This window comes from Embiotoca jacksoni, unplaced genomic scaffold (assembly GCF_022577435.1).
Source record: "Embiotoca jacksoni isolate LCO1_2020_lvr unplaced genomic scaffold, fEmbJac1.0.p SCAF_10, whole genome shotgun sequence".
Taxonomy (NCBI): Eukaryota; Metazoa; Chordata; class Actinopteri; family Embiotocidae; genus Embiotoca; species Embiotoca jacksoni.
Genome location: NW_027185230.1, coordinates 9695444 through 9714643, shown reverse-complemented (window position 1 = coordinate 9714643; position 19200 = coordinate 9695444). Strand labels below are relative to the sequence as shown.

The 19200-nt window shown below is 40.9% G+C and overlaps 3 protein-coding genes across 5 annotated transcripts; 2 read left to right on the top strand and 1 right to left on the bottom strand.

Annotated features, from left to right (window-relative positions):
- Window positions 1-96: 96 nt before the first annotated feature.
- LOC138207667 (proteinase-activated receptor 3) lies at window positions 97-4148 on the bottom strand. Its single transcript, XM_069165063.1, has 2 exons — window positions 3481-4148; window positions 97-2331 (listed from the first exon to the last, which is right to left on the bottom strand). The coding sequence occupies exons 1-2, from the start codon at window positions 3542-3544 to the stop codon at window positions 1271-1273; spliced, it is 1125 nt and encodes a 374-aa protein (XP_069021164.1). The 5' UTR covers window positions 3545-4148; the 3' UTR covers window positions 97-1270.
- Window positions 4149-10765: 6617 nt separating this feature from the next.
- LOC138207634 (proteinase-activated receptor 1-like) lies at window positions 10766-15014 on the top strand. Of its 2 annotated transcripts, none has more exons than XM_069165017.1 (2): window positions 10766-10969; window positions 11768-15014. In XM_069165017.1, exons 1-2 carry the CDS (start codon window positions 10867-10869, stop codon window positions 13012-13014), a joined length of 1350 nt encoding a protein of 449 aa, XP_069021118.1. In that variant the 5' UTR covers window positions 10766-10866; the 3' UTR covers window positions 13015-15014. The 2 variants fall into 2 exon arrangements, with proteins under 2 accessions (XP_069021118.1, XP_069021111.1); XM_069165010.1 differs by having other exon boundaries at window positions 11702-15014.
- An 807-nt stretch (window positions 15015-15821) lies between these two features.
- Window positions 15822-17897, top strand: LOC138207647 (proteinase-activated receptor 2-like). 2 transcript variants are annotated; one of them, XM_069165038.1, is made up of 2 exons: window positions 15822-15972; window positions 16275-17897. In XM_069165038.1, the coding sequence occupies exons 1-2, from the start codon at window positions 15921-15923 to the stop codon at window positions 17348-17350; spliced, it is 1128 nt and encodes a 375-aa protein (XP_069021139.1). In that variant the 5' UTR covers window positions 15822-15920; the 3' UTR covers window positions 17351-17897. The 2 variants fall into 2 exon arrangements, with proteins under 2 accessions (XP_069021139.1, XP_069021130.1); XM_069165029.1 differs by having other exon boundaries at window positions 15822-15976.
- Window positions 17898-19200: the final 1303 nt, after the last annotated feature.

The window sequence follows — 19200 nt, the reverse complement described above, 5'->3', positions numbered from 1 at the left end:
CAATTGTTAAATATTACAATAAAAGGCTGAATAGTAAAGATACACACTGATGATTGTTACACAGAATAAAGGTGATAGTTTATTATAGAATAATAACCTGGTAACCCAGTATTATGTGTAATACACCTGCCTGTCCACTAGATGGCAGTGTGTCTGCCTCGCGAAGCATCAAAAATGACCTGCTTTAGGACGACAACAAATGTGTTTAAGATTAAGGGGGGAAATCAAGTGTTTGGGTTAGAAAAAACAACAACAACACGTAGCCAAGGTCACGTACTAAAATGACGTAGCTCTAGAAAACGCCACAGCGCCCCCTCCTGGATTCAAACTCCACCCTCCTGTATTAAAATTCTCAACTTTGCCTCCTCTAAAGGACTTCGTTGCATCAACAACAACAAGTTTATTTCCTTTCTCTTTCGTGACTAATTCTTTCCATTTAACATGTTTATATTTTTACCCACAGACCGAGGCGGCCGTTCAAATATCATTTCAGGAATTTATTATCTGCTTATTTTGCCACTCGTATAGAATTGTGATGTCACCACACATCCTCTCGAGACGGGCAGGAAATGCCATCTCTGTGAGAGCAGAGAGAGAAACTGGGTTTGAGGTTAGCCTTTAATTTTCTGCAGGATCGGTTGAAATGACGAATCTCTGGGTTCAATTTCGATTTAAAACTTTCCATCTGGCTGTTGGAAGAAGTTCATTTGGCCTCAGCGATATTTAGAATTAAATAAAACATCGACGTGAAATTAGACGGATGCACGTTTCAGACAGAGCAGTGTGGTTCTATTTATGATCACAGACAGTCAACATTATAGAAATAATATTTGTTAAAAGTCGGTCTTCACAGTATTTCTTGTCAACGCTCTAAAAGAAAAGATTTCCCCTTTTAAAACCAACGTTTGTTCTATTTTTTTTTTATCTCCAACTTCAGAATAAAAACACCACAGAATCCCGTTTAAGATCATAAACCAAAGTGTATTATTTCAACATTAATATACTTCCTTTTCATCTTTTATACACACATATATGCACACATATTACAATTTATTTATTTTTTAATCCTTGCTCTCTCTTCTGTCTGTCACAAACACACTCGCATTAAAAAAAAAACAGTTTATATATTAAAAACAAATAATGTAGCTGAAGTTAGAGGTCAGAAAATGATTACTTTCTCTTTGGATTCCAGCCACAGAGATCGTTTCCTCCTCTTCAGCTGCAGAAATCAGAACCAGAAGCAGTGTTATTGTTAACGTGCAGGTGTCTGTTAGAAAGAGATGCTCAGCGTCTTGCCTCTGAAAGTCATCAGGTAAAGTCTGGAGCCGGCAGACTTGGACATGACGAGGAACAGGAAGGGGTCCAGGGCGGCGTGGAGGCAGCACAGACACACCGCCACGTTGAAGGACACGTACAAACTCTGTGTCCCGTCGGCGAGCAGCTGCACGTAGTGGAGGAAGTGAAGGACGCCGGCGGGGATGAAGCACACCAGGAAGATGGCGAACACCAGCGAGCTGGCCTTCATGTACATCGCCCAGTCGAAGTGCGATCGGCTCAGCTCGGTCATGATCTGGGCGAAGCACACGACCGTGACCACCAGCGGCACCAGGAGACCCAGGACGGTCAGAACCAGGTTGTAGTAGAGCAGGAAGACGTGCGAGTTGTAGTCCAGAGGCAGCACGTCGTGGCAGGTGGTGCGGTTCAGCTCGGGGAGCCAGTAGCTCTGCTGGAAGAGCAGCTCGGGGATGACGGCGGCGCCGAACAGCGCCCACACGGCGCCGCTGACCCACACCGTGCACGCCCTCTTCGGGAAACTCTTGTACAGGAACGGGTACACCACGGCCAGGTAGCGTTTGATGCTGATGCAAGCCAGCGTCAGGGCCGAGCAATAGAGGTTGCCATAGAAACAGGCCGTGACCACTCGACAGGCAGCCTCCCCGAGAACCCAGTGGTTGCCATGGAGATGGTAGTGAGCTTTGAAGAAGAGGGAGAGGAGGAGTAAGAGGTCGGAGACGGCCAGGCTGCAGTAGAGGATGGCAGACGACACCTTTCTAACTTTAGTCACCAGCAGGCACAGGATGGCGACGTTGGCGGGGATCCCGACGGTCACCACCAACAAGTAAATAATGGGGATGACCCGGGTGCTCAGAGGCCCGCGGAGGTACGCCACCGTGCTGTTGCTTAGCGACTGCAGAGCCGGAGGGGAGAGAGCTGAAACGGGAGCACGAGTCCTGTTCAGGACCGACTTTACCAGGAGGACTGGGTCTCCTTTAAATGTTCGGGGAATAGCGACGTCATATACCAAGCTGCTGGTCTGATTCACCTGTTGATCTGCAACCAAAACAAGAACAGGAAAATCTAAATCACTATCATCAAATGCAACCTCGTTTACAAAAGAGTGGAGACGCTGTGTAAAATGTAAATAAAAGCACAATGTAAACTCGTATTTTAACTGAAAATAGACCAAAGACAACATGTCAAATTGTTAGAAAAATTACTCAGAGGCTTGGTTCAAAATCAAACATATCGGACATTTATTCTTGCAAGAGGGAGCAAATACATGCCACCCTCAAAGAGAGGTGTCCAGCAATGCTCCCCCCCCCCCCCGCCCCCCAGCAGTCCTTCACGTCACTCCTCCGTAGGGCAGCTTTTATACTGTGTGACAAACAGTTGACAGTCACCCCCCATTCCCTATGTATCTGATTTCGTATGGTAATATTGAGTTGGTTGTAGATCACAAGATAAGGACACAGAGGACTCGTCAATTAGATGCGGAAAGTAAAACAAAAAGGAATCACTTGCAAGTAAGAGAGAAAACAGAAGACACATTCCGGAGCCACAATGCAAATAAGAGGAAGAGACAAATCCCCCCCACCCCCCCATCACAAATGTTGAAACTGAGAAAGTGTTTTTGCTTTATAAAAAAAATATCTGCTCATTTTGATTTTGATGGCAGCAACACGTATCTAAAAAGTCGGAACGTTTAACAAGGTTAAATTCAAGTTAATTATATTTTTGTAAAAGTGTAGAACCGTTATGTAACATGGCCCCCAGACCAATGACAAAAACAAGCAAGTAAAATAAGAAACAACCACATTAACCACAGAGCAGCATAATTAGGCCCAAATATAAGATTCATCAAATAAAAAGTTAAGAGACATTAAAGTCGCTGCAACAAAAGAAAGTTTGACTCTTTTTCTTAAAAAATAACTTTTACTGTTATAAAAATAGATGCCTGTTATTGTTTGTTTATGAATTCTGTAAGTTGCAGCTTGGTTTTTTTTTCACGAATCTGATTCAAAATCTATTTTAAAAACCATTTCAACTAATAATGCTTTATTTTTTTTAGAGCTCTCAACACCCACACATTTTTTTTTTTTTTTTTTTTTTTTTTTTCAGTCTTAAACTTTAGAAAATCACCAGAAGAGTTTTTAGTTTGGCTGTAAAGTAACATGAAACATGATTAAATAAATCTCTTACCTCTCTGAAATGTGCCGCTGATACAGAGAACGAAAACGAGGACAAAAAGAAAAAGTTTCTTCATGTTTTGTTTGGTTTTGCTTTGTTTTGCTTTGTTTTGTTTTGTTTTGTTTTGTTTTGTTTTGTTTTGTTTTGTTTTGTTTTGTTTTGTTTTGTTTTGTTTATTTCAATGGAGCCGTCAGCTCGAACGTCTTCTTTCTCCTTTGGTTCGCTCTGCGTTCACGTCTGCTTTGTCTCCTCTGTGGTGCGTTCACTGCCGCTCCGTATCTCCTCCGCGGTGCGTTCACTGCCGCTCGTGTCTCCTCCGCGGTGCGTTCACTGCCGCTCCGTGTCTCCTCCGCGGTGCGTTCACTGCCGCTCCGTGTTTCTTCGAGGCAGAAACATTTCCCTAAATCCATATTTTCACGACTGTTTGTCAGTCTTGCGTTCAGACACCGTGATGTGTTCAGGGGTGGGGACACGACATGAGGTAATCATTCACAGAAAAACTTGTTAAACCAGGAAATGCCTGTCTGAGGATGATAAGCTTGTTGGAACATGAGCAGTTTTGTTTAGTCTTCACTTCCCCTCTTTTTTTATCTGAGATGTTTTATTAAAGTGCTGTCAAATATTTGTTCATAAGCAATTTATAAAAGTTCACTGATGATGCTTCAGCTGTTCAGATGAGTAAAAAATATCTAATGTATTGAAACTGAGGGAGATCAAAGTGTAGGTTATTGTTGCGCCGTCAAGATGTCTCACATTTTTATTACATTTTCAATTTTTTTTTATATATATAAACAGGAAATTTGATCTGCTTGAAAAATGTCACAACCTTCAGGCAGTGTTGGAAGAAATATTCAGGTCCTTTACTGAAGTAAAAGTACTAATACTACACTCTGAAATATTCAAGTAAAAGTACAAATACGACTCTGAAATATTCAAGTAATTTAAAACCTTACTGAAGTAAAAGTATGGAAGTATTAGCAGCAAAAAGTATGAAAAGTAAAAGTACACACTGCAGTAAATGCTCCCTGTCAGTGTTTTAGTATCAAATATGCTGTTTTTTGAGTACTAATACTGCTGCATTAATTTTTAATGTTGCATTTTTTTTTTTTACTGCTGCAGTCATTTAAGGTTGTGCTTATTTTAACCACTTAATACCCTGACGGATAGTTTATTCTCCAGTAATCTATCATATTTATTTATCTTAAAAAGTCTTGAGGATTTTCTCAGCTCATAAAAGAACATTTAAATCTTCAGTTTATAATAAAATTTCAAATTCAAAATCACCAGATTTGTTGAAACATGGAAAAAAAAAACCGCCATCTTTAAAGGACCTGAAGCCGTCTGATAAATATAGTAAAAAGTACAATATTTTTTTACTTTAGTGGAAGTATAGAGTTGTACAAAATACTCAAGTACAAGTACTTTCAGTTTGTACTTGATTAAATGTACCCAGTTACCCTCCAGCTCTTCCTTCAGGACACCTGCAGCTGAAGTTTAGAGTTTGTCTTTCTTTAACTGGAATAGATTTGATGTTGTGAGCGCCGGCGTCCAGCTGATACCAGATGCGAATTGTTTTGAATCTGACGTGGGAGGACGTGTTTTCACTGCCAGCATCCGCTCGCCTCACACTCATCACAAGACTCGAAGACGCTGCAGATACGCGGCGTCCGCTTCCCGTCTCTGACGTAGAAACTAAAAACATTGAGGATGACTCGAACCGAGAACAGACACCTGCATCTGAAACGCTGCTTCAGGATGGAGAGGTGATGTTTGCTGCACTCGTCCCATGTTTGACACTTGTGACGGTTCAAAAACTATTTTTAAAAGTTTTGAATGCATGAATGACCCCTGAACACACGCGCCAAGCAGTCTACATCAGCCTCGAAATACGAAGAAATGAAACATCCGTTTCAGAATGATGTTCCTCCTTTCAAAGGTCACGACTGCATATACAGCGAGCATCTGTTTCCTGTTTCCTGTCCGCAGTGGACTTTAAATAACTTCCACTATTCACAATACCACTTTCTGTTCTTATAATCAGCTTTATTTAAAGATTATTATTTTATTTTTTTATGACAAAGCAATTATAATAAAACACGTGAAGAAAATTCTTTTGAAGCAAATATTCAAAGCATTTTCAAATATGGACAGAAGTGACTTAAAGAAAACGAAAGTGCCCTTTTCCCCCCACAAGTGTCCACTAAAAACTCAAAATGATGGAAGTGTGATCACCACAACATGTTATTAAATCTCCAATAACTCTTTCCAGTTAGTTTCATAACTATAAATATGCTTTTTTATTTTTTTGTATCTGCTTTTGTTTGGGTAAAAGATGTTTAACTTACAAGAAGTTATCGAAACCGGGTAGAAAGAAGTTCCACATTTCCCCACAAGAGGGTGTTGTCGCTCTTAGTTACATGTACATTTTATGACCGTTAGAGACTCTAGTTTTATCAAGGTTCATTCCAGCCATATCCATAAAAATATACATTTTAGGACCAAAGAATTTACCACGCATAATTTAAAACATAAAAACAGAGCGGTGCAATGCTTAAAGTGCAATTCAAGAAATAAGTTGAAATAACTTAAGAAGGATTATATCTATAAAGCAGCCCAGTATGTCCTGGAATAAAAGACTTAATAAGGAAAGCAATAAAAGCTCGTTATTTAAAAGGAAATTGTTGTGATGGATGCAGAGTTCATCGTCACTTTTCCACCCGTATTTAAATCTCACAGGAATACAACGCTCACTGCTGCAGTATTTATGTCGTCATGTGGAAGATATTATGTTTTTTTTTCTCTCTCTCTCCCTCCTCACAGATGTGTCAGATAAGTTTGAGTGGGTTCCTACATGTTTCTTTGTTCATGCTGTCTGCAGCGGTTCTAGAAAAACCCTGGAGCAGTTTTCAGTCTTTACTTCTCTCTGACATCAGAATAATTAAAACGATACTCTTTAGAGGACAGAATCATAAGAATGTGATGCCCAACAACAGTTTTGTATCAATAATGGATCTAATGAGTGTGTATTTAGTGAGAGGTGTCACTTATTTCCCTCCGACTCTCAGCCCTGAAACTTTTCCTGCTTGTTGTTCTCTGACCTCTAGCTCTCCTGATCTGATTCACCCTCACGGCTCTCGTCAACATTGTTTCCAGATGTTAGGCAACAGTTTCTAAAAATGTCTGATAAACTAATTTAAACCACAAAGAGTTGAAGTTAGAAACCACCTGGTGAAGAAAGAGGGACATTTAGTACCTTTTTCAGAAGCTTGAACTTTCTCTGAACCATGAAGAAAAAAAAAATACATGCAACAGCTGCGGCCACTTCACACAATAATATTCTACATACATAACGAGCATATGTTCACCTTTAACCTTCATAACTTTTGGTCTCTATTTCAGCCAGATGCTACCAACACATCCAAGAACATAGTAAAATACTGACGGAGAGTATTTCCTGCAGTGTCCACTGTTACTTTTCATAGTTAAGCTAAATTTTTCTGATTAATATTTACATACTTACAACACATAGTTGTGTTAATCAGTGTGAAGACTGATTTGTGTCCCAAATATTATATGACTTTGTCGACAACACAACATCCTCCCTCATGGACCCTCCAAACGCTGTAGTAGTATTTGAAGTAGTACTGCAACTCAATCAAAACATCTGAATGTGTTTTCCTCCGCTGTGTCTATATAAGGCTTCAACTTCAGTCCAGTTTGCTTCAAACATACTTCCACTCAGCGTGTTTCTGCTGCATTAATCTCTCTGAAGACCAGAAAGGCAGAACTCAAAAATGTCACCCGACCTTTTCTGTAATCTGAAATGTTGTGTTTTGTGAAATATCGTTGTGTTTTGACCCTCAGGGCCACGTACTAACGAATGTATTAAAGACACTGAGACCGTGTGAAGGTCCGTGGACCATCTGAAACTCTGCTTACTCTGGATGACTCTGACTGAGAACAGAATGTGAAGTTCTCAGAGTTTACTGTTATTTTTTTAGTCTTTTAGGAACAATTTAACAACCTATTATTGAATAAAGGTCCCCTGATGACAAGAAAATGGTTCTCTGTTGTATCAGCTATGAAAACAACAGGAATTCAACTTGCAGACCTGGAACTGAGCCAGTGGCTTTGCTCTGGGCCTAATCTCCCTCAGTCTGTATCCTGCCTCCTCCTCTGGGCAGGGATGAGCTTCATGCTAGTTTTGGAACACCCAAACCAGCCGGCAACGTGTCCTTTGCTGTGCAAACTGTGTCGAGCTGCACTTTTTCTCACAGAGAAATTTAGAGCAGCTTTAGTTTTATTTCAGCAATTCATATTTTAAAGTGATCGATTGTGGACATGAACTTCCGGATAATTATCACCTCACTCTGTGGTTCCTTTGTAGCATCTTTCAGTTCTTTGTTTTGGTTCACTCTCACTCCCACTCATTGTTCCCCGCCATAGCAAAAAAAAAAAAAAACCCCGGAGAAAACACCCTTTAAACCAAGGGTGTCAAACTCATTTTAGTTAAGGGGCCACATACTGCCCACTTTCATCTCAAGTGGGCCAGACCAGTAAATTCATAGCATAATAACGCATACATTACGACAATATTTCTCTATGTTGAAATCATTGGTGAAGGTTTTTGGATGGTAAACCCTATTTTAAGGTCTTTCTACAATAAACTAGAAACATAAAGAGCAAAAACTCAGACATCAGCCCACTGTTTATCTGCCTGGGCTCTCTGCAGATTCCTCCAGAGCACACGTGGCATTTACGCTGTTTTTGAAGCAATTACTGGATCGATTAAAAAAAAAAAAAAAATTACAAAACGTTTGTACTCATAAACCTCCATATTCTCAGAGAAATGCAATTTATGTCTTTCTCTAATTTTCACACTTGGCAAAGTCATCCGGCGGGCCGAGCTGGACCCCCTGGCGAGCTGGACCCCCTGGCGAGCCGGATGCATCCCGCAGGCGGTATGTTTGACACTCCCGCTTTAAACGCTTCCTGTGCGACTCTAAACGGAAGGCTGGCAAAGTGAGGGAGGAGCTGGTGAACAGTTATCAGCTAAACAGACAGATATTTGTTTAAGAAGATTGAAAAGGTCAAAGTGGTGGACAAAAAAGATGACTCAGACTGGATACTAGTATCTGCTAGATGTGTAAATAAACGACTGTTAGCCAACAAGTTTGCCATAAACCAACTAAAAGGGGATACTATTTTTTTATTTATTTATTTATTTATTTTTTTTAACATTTCTACGCTTTTAGCTTGTTTCCAGTTCCAGTAAATTACATTTTATTTACTTTTTTTTTTTTTTTTTTTTTTTTGCCAATACATAGGTGAGCAGATAGACACGTGTCTTGTAGGCTATCTGTACGTTCAAATCTACTTCTCAGCCAGAAAACACGTGTTTACTTCCCAAAATATTCAGCTGTTCCTTTAACAGAAACTGGTGAGGCTGGTATAAGAATGGAGGCATGTTATGTTTCAAATATTTGTGCTCAATAGAGAGAGAGAGAGAGAGAGAGAGCGAACAATAAGAACCAGATCACAATGACAAATATTTTTGTGAGGAAATGGGTTCAGTCTGTGTGTCTGTGAGCTCAGATACTGAGGCCCAGTGGGTGAAAAGCTCCGGATGAGTGAGTCAGACTGCTCGCAGCCCTCCGTCCTCCGTCGCGTCCCTCCCTCAACGTCACAAACTCTCGTCTCACGCGGAGAGAGTAATCAGCTAATTCCTCTTTCTTTCTGTAACAAACACAATTTCTCGGACTGTAGTTTTAAACTCCTCTGTCCTCATTTCAGAGATTTATAGACACAAACATCAGGGTAAAAACTCCCTCCACGACTCCTTTAGGGAAGTCATGATGAAAAACAGTTGGAGGAGGGAGAGGAATTAGTTGTCGTGGAAGTTATTTGGTTATGTGATCTCTAGGAAAGAGAGGCAATTTTAATCTGAACAGTTTATATAGACGAGTAAACAAAAACTTAAAGAGATAAAAAAAAAAAATAGAAGTTAGGACGCCAGGTTTGCAAACGTCAGGCCACATTTACAAATTTAACTTAAATAATAACCACTTATATCATCCAAAACGATCAAAGAATATTACTTTAATCAATCCAAAATATATTTTATTCTAAAACAGACAATCTGGTGGAGTTTGTTGTAATTCATCATTTGTTTGACAAACAGAGGAAACACTTAGTGTCTCTTGGGATGTTGTGTTTAATCTGTCCTACTTTAAATAAAGATGTTGGTGGACTACAGAAACTTTCTCACTCCACTTGAGCTCACTCTTCATATTCAGTCTTCTCATATTCAGCAGCAACATGGACAAAGAACTATTCATGAACTTAAATGACAGCATGTTGTGCCTTCATTTAAAATCTCTTTGTTTTGTTTTTTTCGTTGAATACTTAAAATGATTGTTGAAAGAAATATTAATGTTTGTTTTTATGTTATGTGTAGTTAAATTGATTTCTAATACAAATCTATCCTTATGAAGAAACTTCTACAGTCACTGTGTTTTCCAAATAAGAAATATTTCTAATGGAATATGTGCCAACATACTATGTAGATCAATATCTGTTATTGTTGTTCAAAATGCCGTAGCTCATCGTCTCAAGGGAACTGCATGACCGCATTTTATTATCTGGCAGAAGAGTTTAGATTTTATTATCTCTATTTCTATTTACTTTTCTGTTGACGTACTTGTTTTTGGTCTTTTGTTAAATGCTTTTGTTGTGAAGCATTTGGCAACTTTTATTTTGAAATATGCGATAAATCTCTACTCACTTTTAATTTTTTAACTTGTGTTATAAAAAAAATAGACTTTCCTGGTGATAAAATCGGACAGCACAAAGATCTTATTGTACTTAAATGATGAATGAATATGCAAATTAATGAAAGGCAGCATCAGGTCGCCATTGGGAGCCCCCGTTGCCATGACAATAGCCTTGAAACTATTTCTTAGAAAACAAATAGGCTAATCTGGGATTTCTGATTGACTGAAGTAAACAAAATAAATTGAATATTTAACATTTGTTTTGTGCTATTTCTTGTTTTTTTTTTTGTGAATTATCTGCATGACGTCTGAAAATAAAACTCTTCTTTGTCCTCCCATAATTTATATTAAAAAAAAAAAACAGTCGTCGTCTCGCTTCTTTAATCTCTGATCCATCGTCTGTGTGACTGTGACGGGAAACAAGAGGTGACATCAGACCGCAGGAATGTGTGTGTGTCTGCGGTGTGATTGGTGGACTGGAAGCGGTCCGGACCGGCTGGCACCCTGGGCGGAAACAAACCGCATGTTTCAGTGAAGACGGTCAGTGAGATCGCGCAGCAGCTCGCAGGAATATCTACCGGGACCAAACACGGTTTATACCGAGTTCATTCGACTCTGCCGACTTATGAGCTCGTTTATCGGCTGCAGGATGTTTTCAGCGTCTCTGAAGTCGGTTGTGGTGGTTGTGGTTGTGGTTTGTGTCGCTGCTTCAGATGCAGCTAATAACGGTAAGAAAACCGCACGTCTCTTTATGAACTGTCATATTCAGGTTTGATTCTTACTGCAGATATGTTTCTTTATATGTTTAAATGGACCCGCTGACTGTACTCTATGTAATATAGACTTGTAGGTGTGATATAAATGGACTTTTTGTGACGTTGATTCAATGTTTTCATAACAAATTTGAGTCCTATCACTGTCCGACATCATGTTACATCCAAGAAGTTGAGTTTTAATCAGTTGTTTGGACAAAAGATGTTGTTTTATTTTTTTCAAAGATTAAGATCAAATACTTTTCCAACATTAGCCCAAGTTTTTCCTTTATCAGCCTGATTATTTAGTTATTATTTGTTCGATTAATCGTTAGTGAATGACATGTTTTGCCTTATTTTTTTTATTACACTATAAACCAGAGAAACAACGAATCATCTCATCTGAGAATGTTTGACTTTTTTTTTCTCACTATTTTTGTTTGAAAAATGACAAAACGAACTGAATTAGAGCGACAGCTAATATTTGTAATTATGGATTCATCATTTGATCTATAGCTTTTTAGAAAATAGGCCTCGTGTTCATAATCATAATTTTTCAAAACCCAAATTGATATTAAGATATTTTTAATGTAATAAAATGGAATTGCCAGTTTTTCCACATATCTGAATCTAGAGTCAGCAAATTATCTGGATTATTGTGTATTTAATGTATTAACGATTAAACTAGTTGCTTATTTGTTTCTGTAGATCGGTTGATTGATGAATCGAGCAGCTCTTCAATCTTTAACATGGCGTCTGTTTCTGTCGCTCCAGGAACAGTGCGCGTCCGGACCTTCCTGCTCTTCGACCATTCGGTCACAGATGAGCCGTTAAATCTGGATTTGCTGTATCCAGATGAGGATGGTGTTAAATTCAACCGTTCCTCGGGCGGTCGTAACGTCAGCGGTCTTAGGCCGCGGCTCTCCGATGAGGCTCTGGTGTTTCTGACCGGCCCGGTGTCCACCGTCCTCATCCCGTCCTTCTACACGCTGGTCTGCGTCCTCAGCGTTCCCATCAACGTCTGCGCGCTGCTCGCCTTCGCCCGGGGGATCTGGCCCAAGAAGCCGGCAGCGATCTACATGCTGAACCTGGCGTCCGCCGACCTGCTCTTCGCTCTGGTGCTCCCCTTTAAGATCTTCTACCACTTCGACGGAAACCACTGGCGGTTCGGCGCCTTCATGTGCCGCGCGGTCACCGCCGCCTTCTACTGGAACATGTACTGCTCCGTCCTGCTCATCGCCTGCATCAGCGTGGACCGCCTCCTCGCCGTGGTCTACCCCATCGACTCTCTGACCTGGAGGCGGCCGAAGAACGCGGTCGTCGCCTGCGCGAGCATGTGGGTCGTCTCCTTCGCCGGCTCGGTGCCGCTCGTCCTCTCCGAGCAGACGGTTCACCTGGCGGAGCTCAACATCACCACCTGCCACGACGTCCAGAGCTCCGGCAGCGTCGCGTGGCTCAGGACGTACTTCCTCACCCTCGTCTGCGCCCTCTTCTTCCTGCCGCTGGTCGTCACCGTGGCGTCCTACGCTCGGGTCGTCTGGTCTCTGAGCGGCGTCTCCCGCGGCGTCCCGGGGAGCTCTCGCAGAAGGAGCCGAGCGGTGGTGATGGCTCTGACGGTGCTGGTCATCTTCCTGCTGTGCTTCATTCCCACCAACTGCCTCCTGCTGGCCCACTACCTACAGCTCAACGAGGACGTGGAGACGAGCCGCGACACCCCCGACGGCTCCTACGCCCTCTACCTGCTCTTCCTGTGTCTGGGGAGCCTCAACTGCCTCCTGGACCCTCTGGTCTACTACTTCGGGTCGTCCCAGTGCCAGAGGCAGCTGTCCAACGCGCTGAGGTGTCAGAAGGTCTCGGAGAGCAGCCGGATCAGCCACTCGTCGTCGGACTCGTGCAGGTCCAGCACCAGGACCATGCTGAAGTCCAGCCGCACTGAAACCTCCAGAACCAACTCCTCCGTTAACAACGTGGACTCTTTCCAAGCGAGCCTCAGCAGCCAGTACAAGAAACTACTGGTCTGACTCATTCACTATATCTTACATTTTAAAGTCTTTAAACGACACAACTATGAAGTTTGAAGCTTCTTTACATGAAATGAGCCGACATCAGGAACAGCTCCCATGTTGCTTTCATCATGTATGATGACAGACGTGTCCTCTGACTGATGAATGAAGTACGAACTAAAGGAAGGAAGGAAGCTGTGATGAGATAAGGACGTTCTCTCTAGAACAGGGGTGTCAAACATACGGTCCCGCTGCCGCTTTGCCAAGTGTGAAAATTACAGGAAGACATAAATTGCATTTCTGTGAGAATATGGAGGTTTACGAGTACAAACGTTTTGTAATTTTTTTTTTTTTAATCGATCCAGTAATTGCTTCAAAAACAGCGTAAATGCGACGTGTGCTCCGGAGGCAGCAGCGCTCGCTGCTCGCTTTGTGACGCGTTTGACGTCAAGAGGGAATCTGCAGAGGAGAGCCCAGGCAGATAAACAGCGGGCTGATGTCTGAGTTTTTGCTCTTTATGTTTCTAGTTTATCGTAGAAACACCTTAAAATAGGGTTTATCATCCAAAAACCTTCACCAATGATTTAAACATAGAGAAATATTGTCGTCATGTATGCGTTATTATGCTGCGATTTTACTGGTCTGGCCCACTCGAGATGAAAGTGGGCAGTATGTGGCCCCTTAACTAAAATGAGTTTGACAACCCTGCTCTAGAACGACGTTTAATGTGTTTATTTCTGCTCCGTATGTGTCAGAGCTTCTGATTTTATTCAGTGACTCCATATATGTTTAGTGGAAGGAAACCTGCTATTTTATGTATTTAAATTTGGTTTATAAGCTTATTTTCAATAGTTTATGTTTCACCTCTGAAAAGCTGTCAGTCATGTTTGTGCACTAAAATAATACAGTAAACAACATGTTTTTATTTTGTCTGTGAGTAAGTATTTGTGACTGATGTTTTAAAATCAAACAGGAAATAGCTGAGACAAACACAGTAAACTGTTCGACCTCCTGCTGCCCCCTGCTGGTGGGATGTCTGCGCAAATGACCATGTCAGATTACACTGCTGTTCAGGTGCTTTTCTCTCCAGCAGATGGCGCTACTTCACTGCTGATAAATAGTAATGCGTGACCTTCAGCACTTCCATTATTTAAAGGCTATTGATGCACCTGTTCTCAGTATATTCTGAGGTATAGAGCTGCTAGTAATTTGTTATTTTCCGCACAAATTTATCACATTTTATTATAAAATGTGAGAATATAGTGAGTTATTGCCAATTACAGTTTTCAGAGCTCATCCTCAAATGTCCTTTTATACAACCAACAATACAAAACCCAAAAATATTCACATAAAGGTATCTTTATTATCCTCAAGAGTAAATCCGTCGTACGGTTGGCAGGAACAACCATCAGCAAAACAATTTAAAAAAAAGACAATAAATACAACATAAAATCCAGAGAGGTTGAAATAATACATGAGACAAGCTGTAAATTCTCCCATTTGAGAGGCCAGAACGAGCTTGATGTATCTGAGTGATACAACAAAACAGAAAATAATCCATCTGTTGATAGATTGAAGCTGATTTGAGTTGTCATGCTTTTGTCAGTAATATAATCTTTGGTTTGAATGATGGCGGTTGAGGAGATATGACTTTATTTTATCACCTGACTTTTTAGTTTTATTAAAAACATAATTTAGAAGTGACAGAAAATAACACATTTCTGCAGGCTGTGTTCATACACTGCCCATAAAACATATAAAACATGAAATCTTTACGTACTTTGTGAAATATAAACGTTTTATTTCAGAGACTGACTGATGTTATCAGCTGATATCGACCTATCACAGATATATTTTGGTATTGTTGTGTTGATTGTTCGATATGAAAGCTTATTTTTTACAGAACATCGTAATTTTTACATTTCCAGTGCACTGATGTCACTTTTTGTAGCCTACAATAAAGTTTATCAATAAACTGTAAAATATCCCGCTGCCATTAAATATCTTTGTTACAGGTGTTTGATGACCACATTTCAAACTATGTATTTATGGTGTATATCAGTATTTCCTATTTTTTACTTCCTGATATCAGTATCGGTATCAGCACCAAAAATCAGTGAGGCTGTATTTTGTTTAAGAAAATTATTTTTTAACATAGCTGGACAACGACAAAAGGATCGTGTTTGAAAGCAGCTGGATTTGATGTAAATTCTAATTTCTGCTTGTTGACCAGTGAGATCAAACTACTGGCATCATGAAACTACACCACAATGATGATGATGACAATGATAATGGTGAGAGACAAAGTTGTTGATAGTGAAGGAAGTGGTAGGGGAAACCACACAGAAACCTCAACGTTTGCACTGCAGTTTTCTCACACATCTACAGTCCTTCAGTCTTTATACAGTGATGTAGGGGAAATAATAATTAATAATGAGACAAATATTATATTACAGACTGTGGGATACTTATTTTACTTAAAAAACAACAACTTGATATACATACGTCACCATATTTATTATATTAAAGGCAATAGGAGGACAGTTATCACTGTCATTAATGTAAATCCAGACATAAAAAGTCAGAGTGGATATATACTAATAATACCCTCTGATAACTTGAAGGTATTTCAATACTTTTATCAGTAACTGTACCTGTCATGAGATATCATTAATATCTATATCTCTTACGGTTTGTTTCTGTCCTCCACCATGATTTACTCGCCTGTTCCTGAACTGCGCGTGCCGATCGTGGTCACGTGACTGTCTGACATCACGCAGGTATGAAAGTCAGCTGTTAGTAGGAGGGAATGGCAGTTAAAACGGACAACAGGAAGCGAGGCAGTACCGCGCCCTCTTCCTCGTTATCATTATTAATATTGGTATCTTAAAGGTTCATTCTTCAGCCATGATTCTAAACGCGCGATGGTTTCTGCTGCTCGTGCTCCTGTGCTGCGCGCACACCTGCCTGACGCAGGTAGGTAAGTCTTTCCTCTTCTTTAGTTCTGTCTTCATGTTTGAGCTGCGTTGGCTGACTCCAACATTCAGAGTTCGGGGCCCAGAGAGGATCTCAGAGACTCTGAATGTGGAGCTCAGGTTAGTTTGGTCCTGGACGGATCAACCTGTTAGAATTAGTTTGATCGTGATATAAAATGAGCCTCTGTGGATCAGGTGATATAATGCAGGTGACTCACGAAAATGAGGAAACATATCAGTCTCATCTTTCAACCTGCTGCAATTCTGCGTTCTGTGTATCATTTTAATCCTGTGCCGTCTCAGATGAGAGAGGCTTTACCGGCACCGAGACCAGAGAAGGCGTGTTGATCCGCCCCCACGCCGAAGACATCCTGACCAGCCCCCTCACCACCGTCTTCCTCCCGGTCGTCTACATCATCGTGTTCGCGGTGGGGCTGCCCACCAACATCTTGGCCATCTGGGTGTTCCTGTTCCGGACCAAGAAGAAGCACCCGTCCTCCGTCTACATGGCCAACCTGGCTCTGGCCGACCTGCTCTTCGTCATCTGGGTCCCCTTAAAGATCTCCTACCACTTCAACGGCAACAACTGGCCCTACGGAGACGGACTGTGCAAAGTGCTGGTGGCGTTCTTCTACGGCAACATGTACTGCTCCATGTCCTTCATCGCCTGCATCAGCGTGCAGCGCTACTGGGCCGTGGTCCACCCGCTGTCCCGTGTGCAGAGGGACACCTGCCTGGCCGTGTCCGTCTCCGTCTCCATCTGGGTGGTGGTGTGGCTCATCACCGTCCCCCTCTACCTGTACGACCAGGAAGTCCGCGTGAGGAACCTCAACATCCTCACCTGCCACGACGTCACGCGGCCGAGCCAGAAGAAGATGGCGGCCGGCTACTTCCTGACGATGGGGACGCTGGGCTTCGTGGTGCCGACCGTCGTCTGCATCATCTCCTACGTCCTCATGCTGAAGGCCCTCAGGAACAGCATGGCCGACCCGGCCATCGCCAAGAAGCGCAGGAAGGCCGTGGTGCTGATCGTCACCGTGCTGGTGATGTTCGTGCTGTGCTTCACGCCCAGCAACGTCATGCTGCTGGTGCACTACATCCTGCTGCTGGACAGCGCCGAGGACAACCTGTACGGCTTCTACATCACCTCGCTGTGCCTCGCCAGCCTCAACAGCTGCCTCGACCCCTTCGTGTACTACTTCATCTCCGAGGACTTCAGGGAGCACGTGAAGAACACGTTCCTGTGCCGGAGCGAGAGGACGGTGGAGAGGATGAGGGTCTCCTTCAGCGCGCTCAAATACTCCAGAAAGACCAACAGGTACACGTCTGACTCGGGGAACTCGGAGAACACGGGGAACACGCAGAGCACCGAGTGCTAGTAACACCTCAGAGTGTGAGCTGATTCCTTATTAATCAACTGTGGTGGAGAAGAAAACGGAAACCAAAAAAAGTCAGATGTGTTAATGACCTCCTGAAGTTTGTCAAAGTTACTGCTTTTTAAATATTGTAAATAATTTTATTTTTTTCATATCATACACATTTTAATAAACCTATTTTGATCTTCAGATTTATTTTTCAACTGGGGTATTCATTATTGCTTTGTTTTTTGTTTTTTTCAAGAAGTACAATTTTTTTTTTTTATTATTTACTTGTATAACTACATTCTCAAGTTTGTCAATAAAAGTAACTGTTTGACTATTTTTTCCCCCTCTTGTCACACTTTAGGTAAACAAAAACCAAAACCTTGAATGCAATGAGAAAGAGATGACATATTTTCTAGGCTTTAATTTATACAATTCTCTAATATTTTCTAATTTTTACAAAAATAGTTTGGTTGTGAGAGTTGAGACTGTTCCATCTGGTTTTCAGTTGAGCCAAAAACGTAATGATTTAAATCATTTTTAATCGTTTCATCCATTCGCATTGTAGTCACATCAATTCAAGTCATTATAATTACAGAAAAACAATTTGATATTGAAATCATAAATAATGCTGGTTTTTCCATCATTTAGGTATTAAATGGAATCACATGTGGTGTTAAAAAGGATCTCTAAACTCGTTAATGTCTGAGTCCTGCAGGAACTGTTCCTCTAACACTATGAGGATGTCGTAAAGTTCAAACTGGATGTTCATTATTTTTAACACACTAATCATATTTAACGTTTGTTCAAATCAGGTTTGTGTTTGACAAAATTCGGAATTAATTTGATTACTTTTGTGTAAACGAATCTTAACGTGAGAATTCACCCTCAGAGTTTCAATCAGATTCCTTTTTGGTGCTCAAATACCGACGAGTGTGTTTACAGAGTGGATTTTACAACTCTATTTATTCTGGTAAATATGCAGATATATTTCCTGCATTACAGCTGAGTTAATCAACTCGAGGCTTGATTAAATAAATTAAGAGACTTATTCATTTGTTTTTTCTGAGGTAAAACCAACCAGATGTCATATGTTTTAAACCTTTAATCCAAGAAAAGTTCACGCTTTTCCCAGTGTATTGCTATGTGTTTCTGCTTCGAGCTCGTTCAGAATTCATCGGTATCGTGATCGTGTCGCTGCTGTTCCATATCTACAGTCTGCTTTTTAAGTCGAATTGGTTATCTTACGCGATAAGAGGAAGAGACGCTGCTTAAACAGCCAAACAGGATGTGTTCACGTACACATTATTTCCTCAAAATGATTTAAAGTCATTCAAACACAAAGAGGAACATTTCACAAACTTTCTACAGACCACAAGATATTTAAGGAATTCTATCGAAAAATGTACCATTTTATGTGACTTATCTCATCTGCATAGTTTTCTGTTAAGTAGTTTATTGTCATTGCATGTATTACATGAAAACATTTTGTTTGGCAGAAATCCTCTTAATAGAATATACAAAATAGGATAAATAGAGAATAAACAATATAAAAAAAATATAAATATAATAAAATCCGCATGTTTTACATCAGAAAACTACAAACGCTGTGAATTCTGTAATAAAACCTAACAAGCAGAGCTGAAATTAAAAGTCAATTAATGATGAAAATCTGTAATGATGTCATTTTTTTTTTTTTTAAAGCTACATTTGATGTCTCCAGCTTCTTAAATGTGATATTTTTCTGCAGTTTCCTGTCTTATATTGCAGTAAACAGAGTTGTGAGGGGTGTTGTGGTGGTGGTGGTGATTCCCCCCCACCCCCACCCCCTCTCAAATCTCCTCCTGCAGCTGTGAGCTCATTATTTC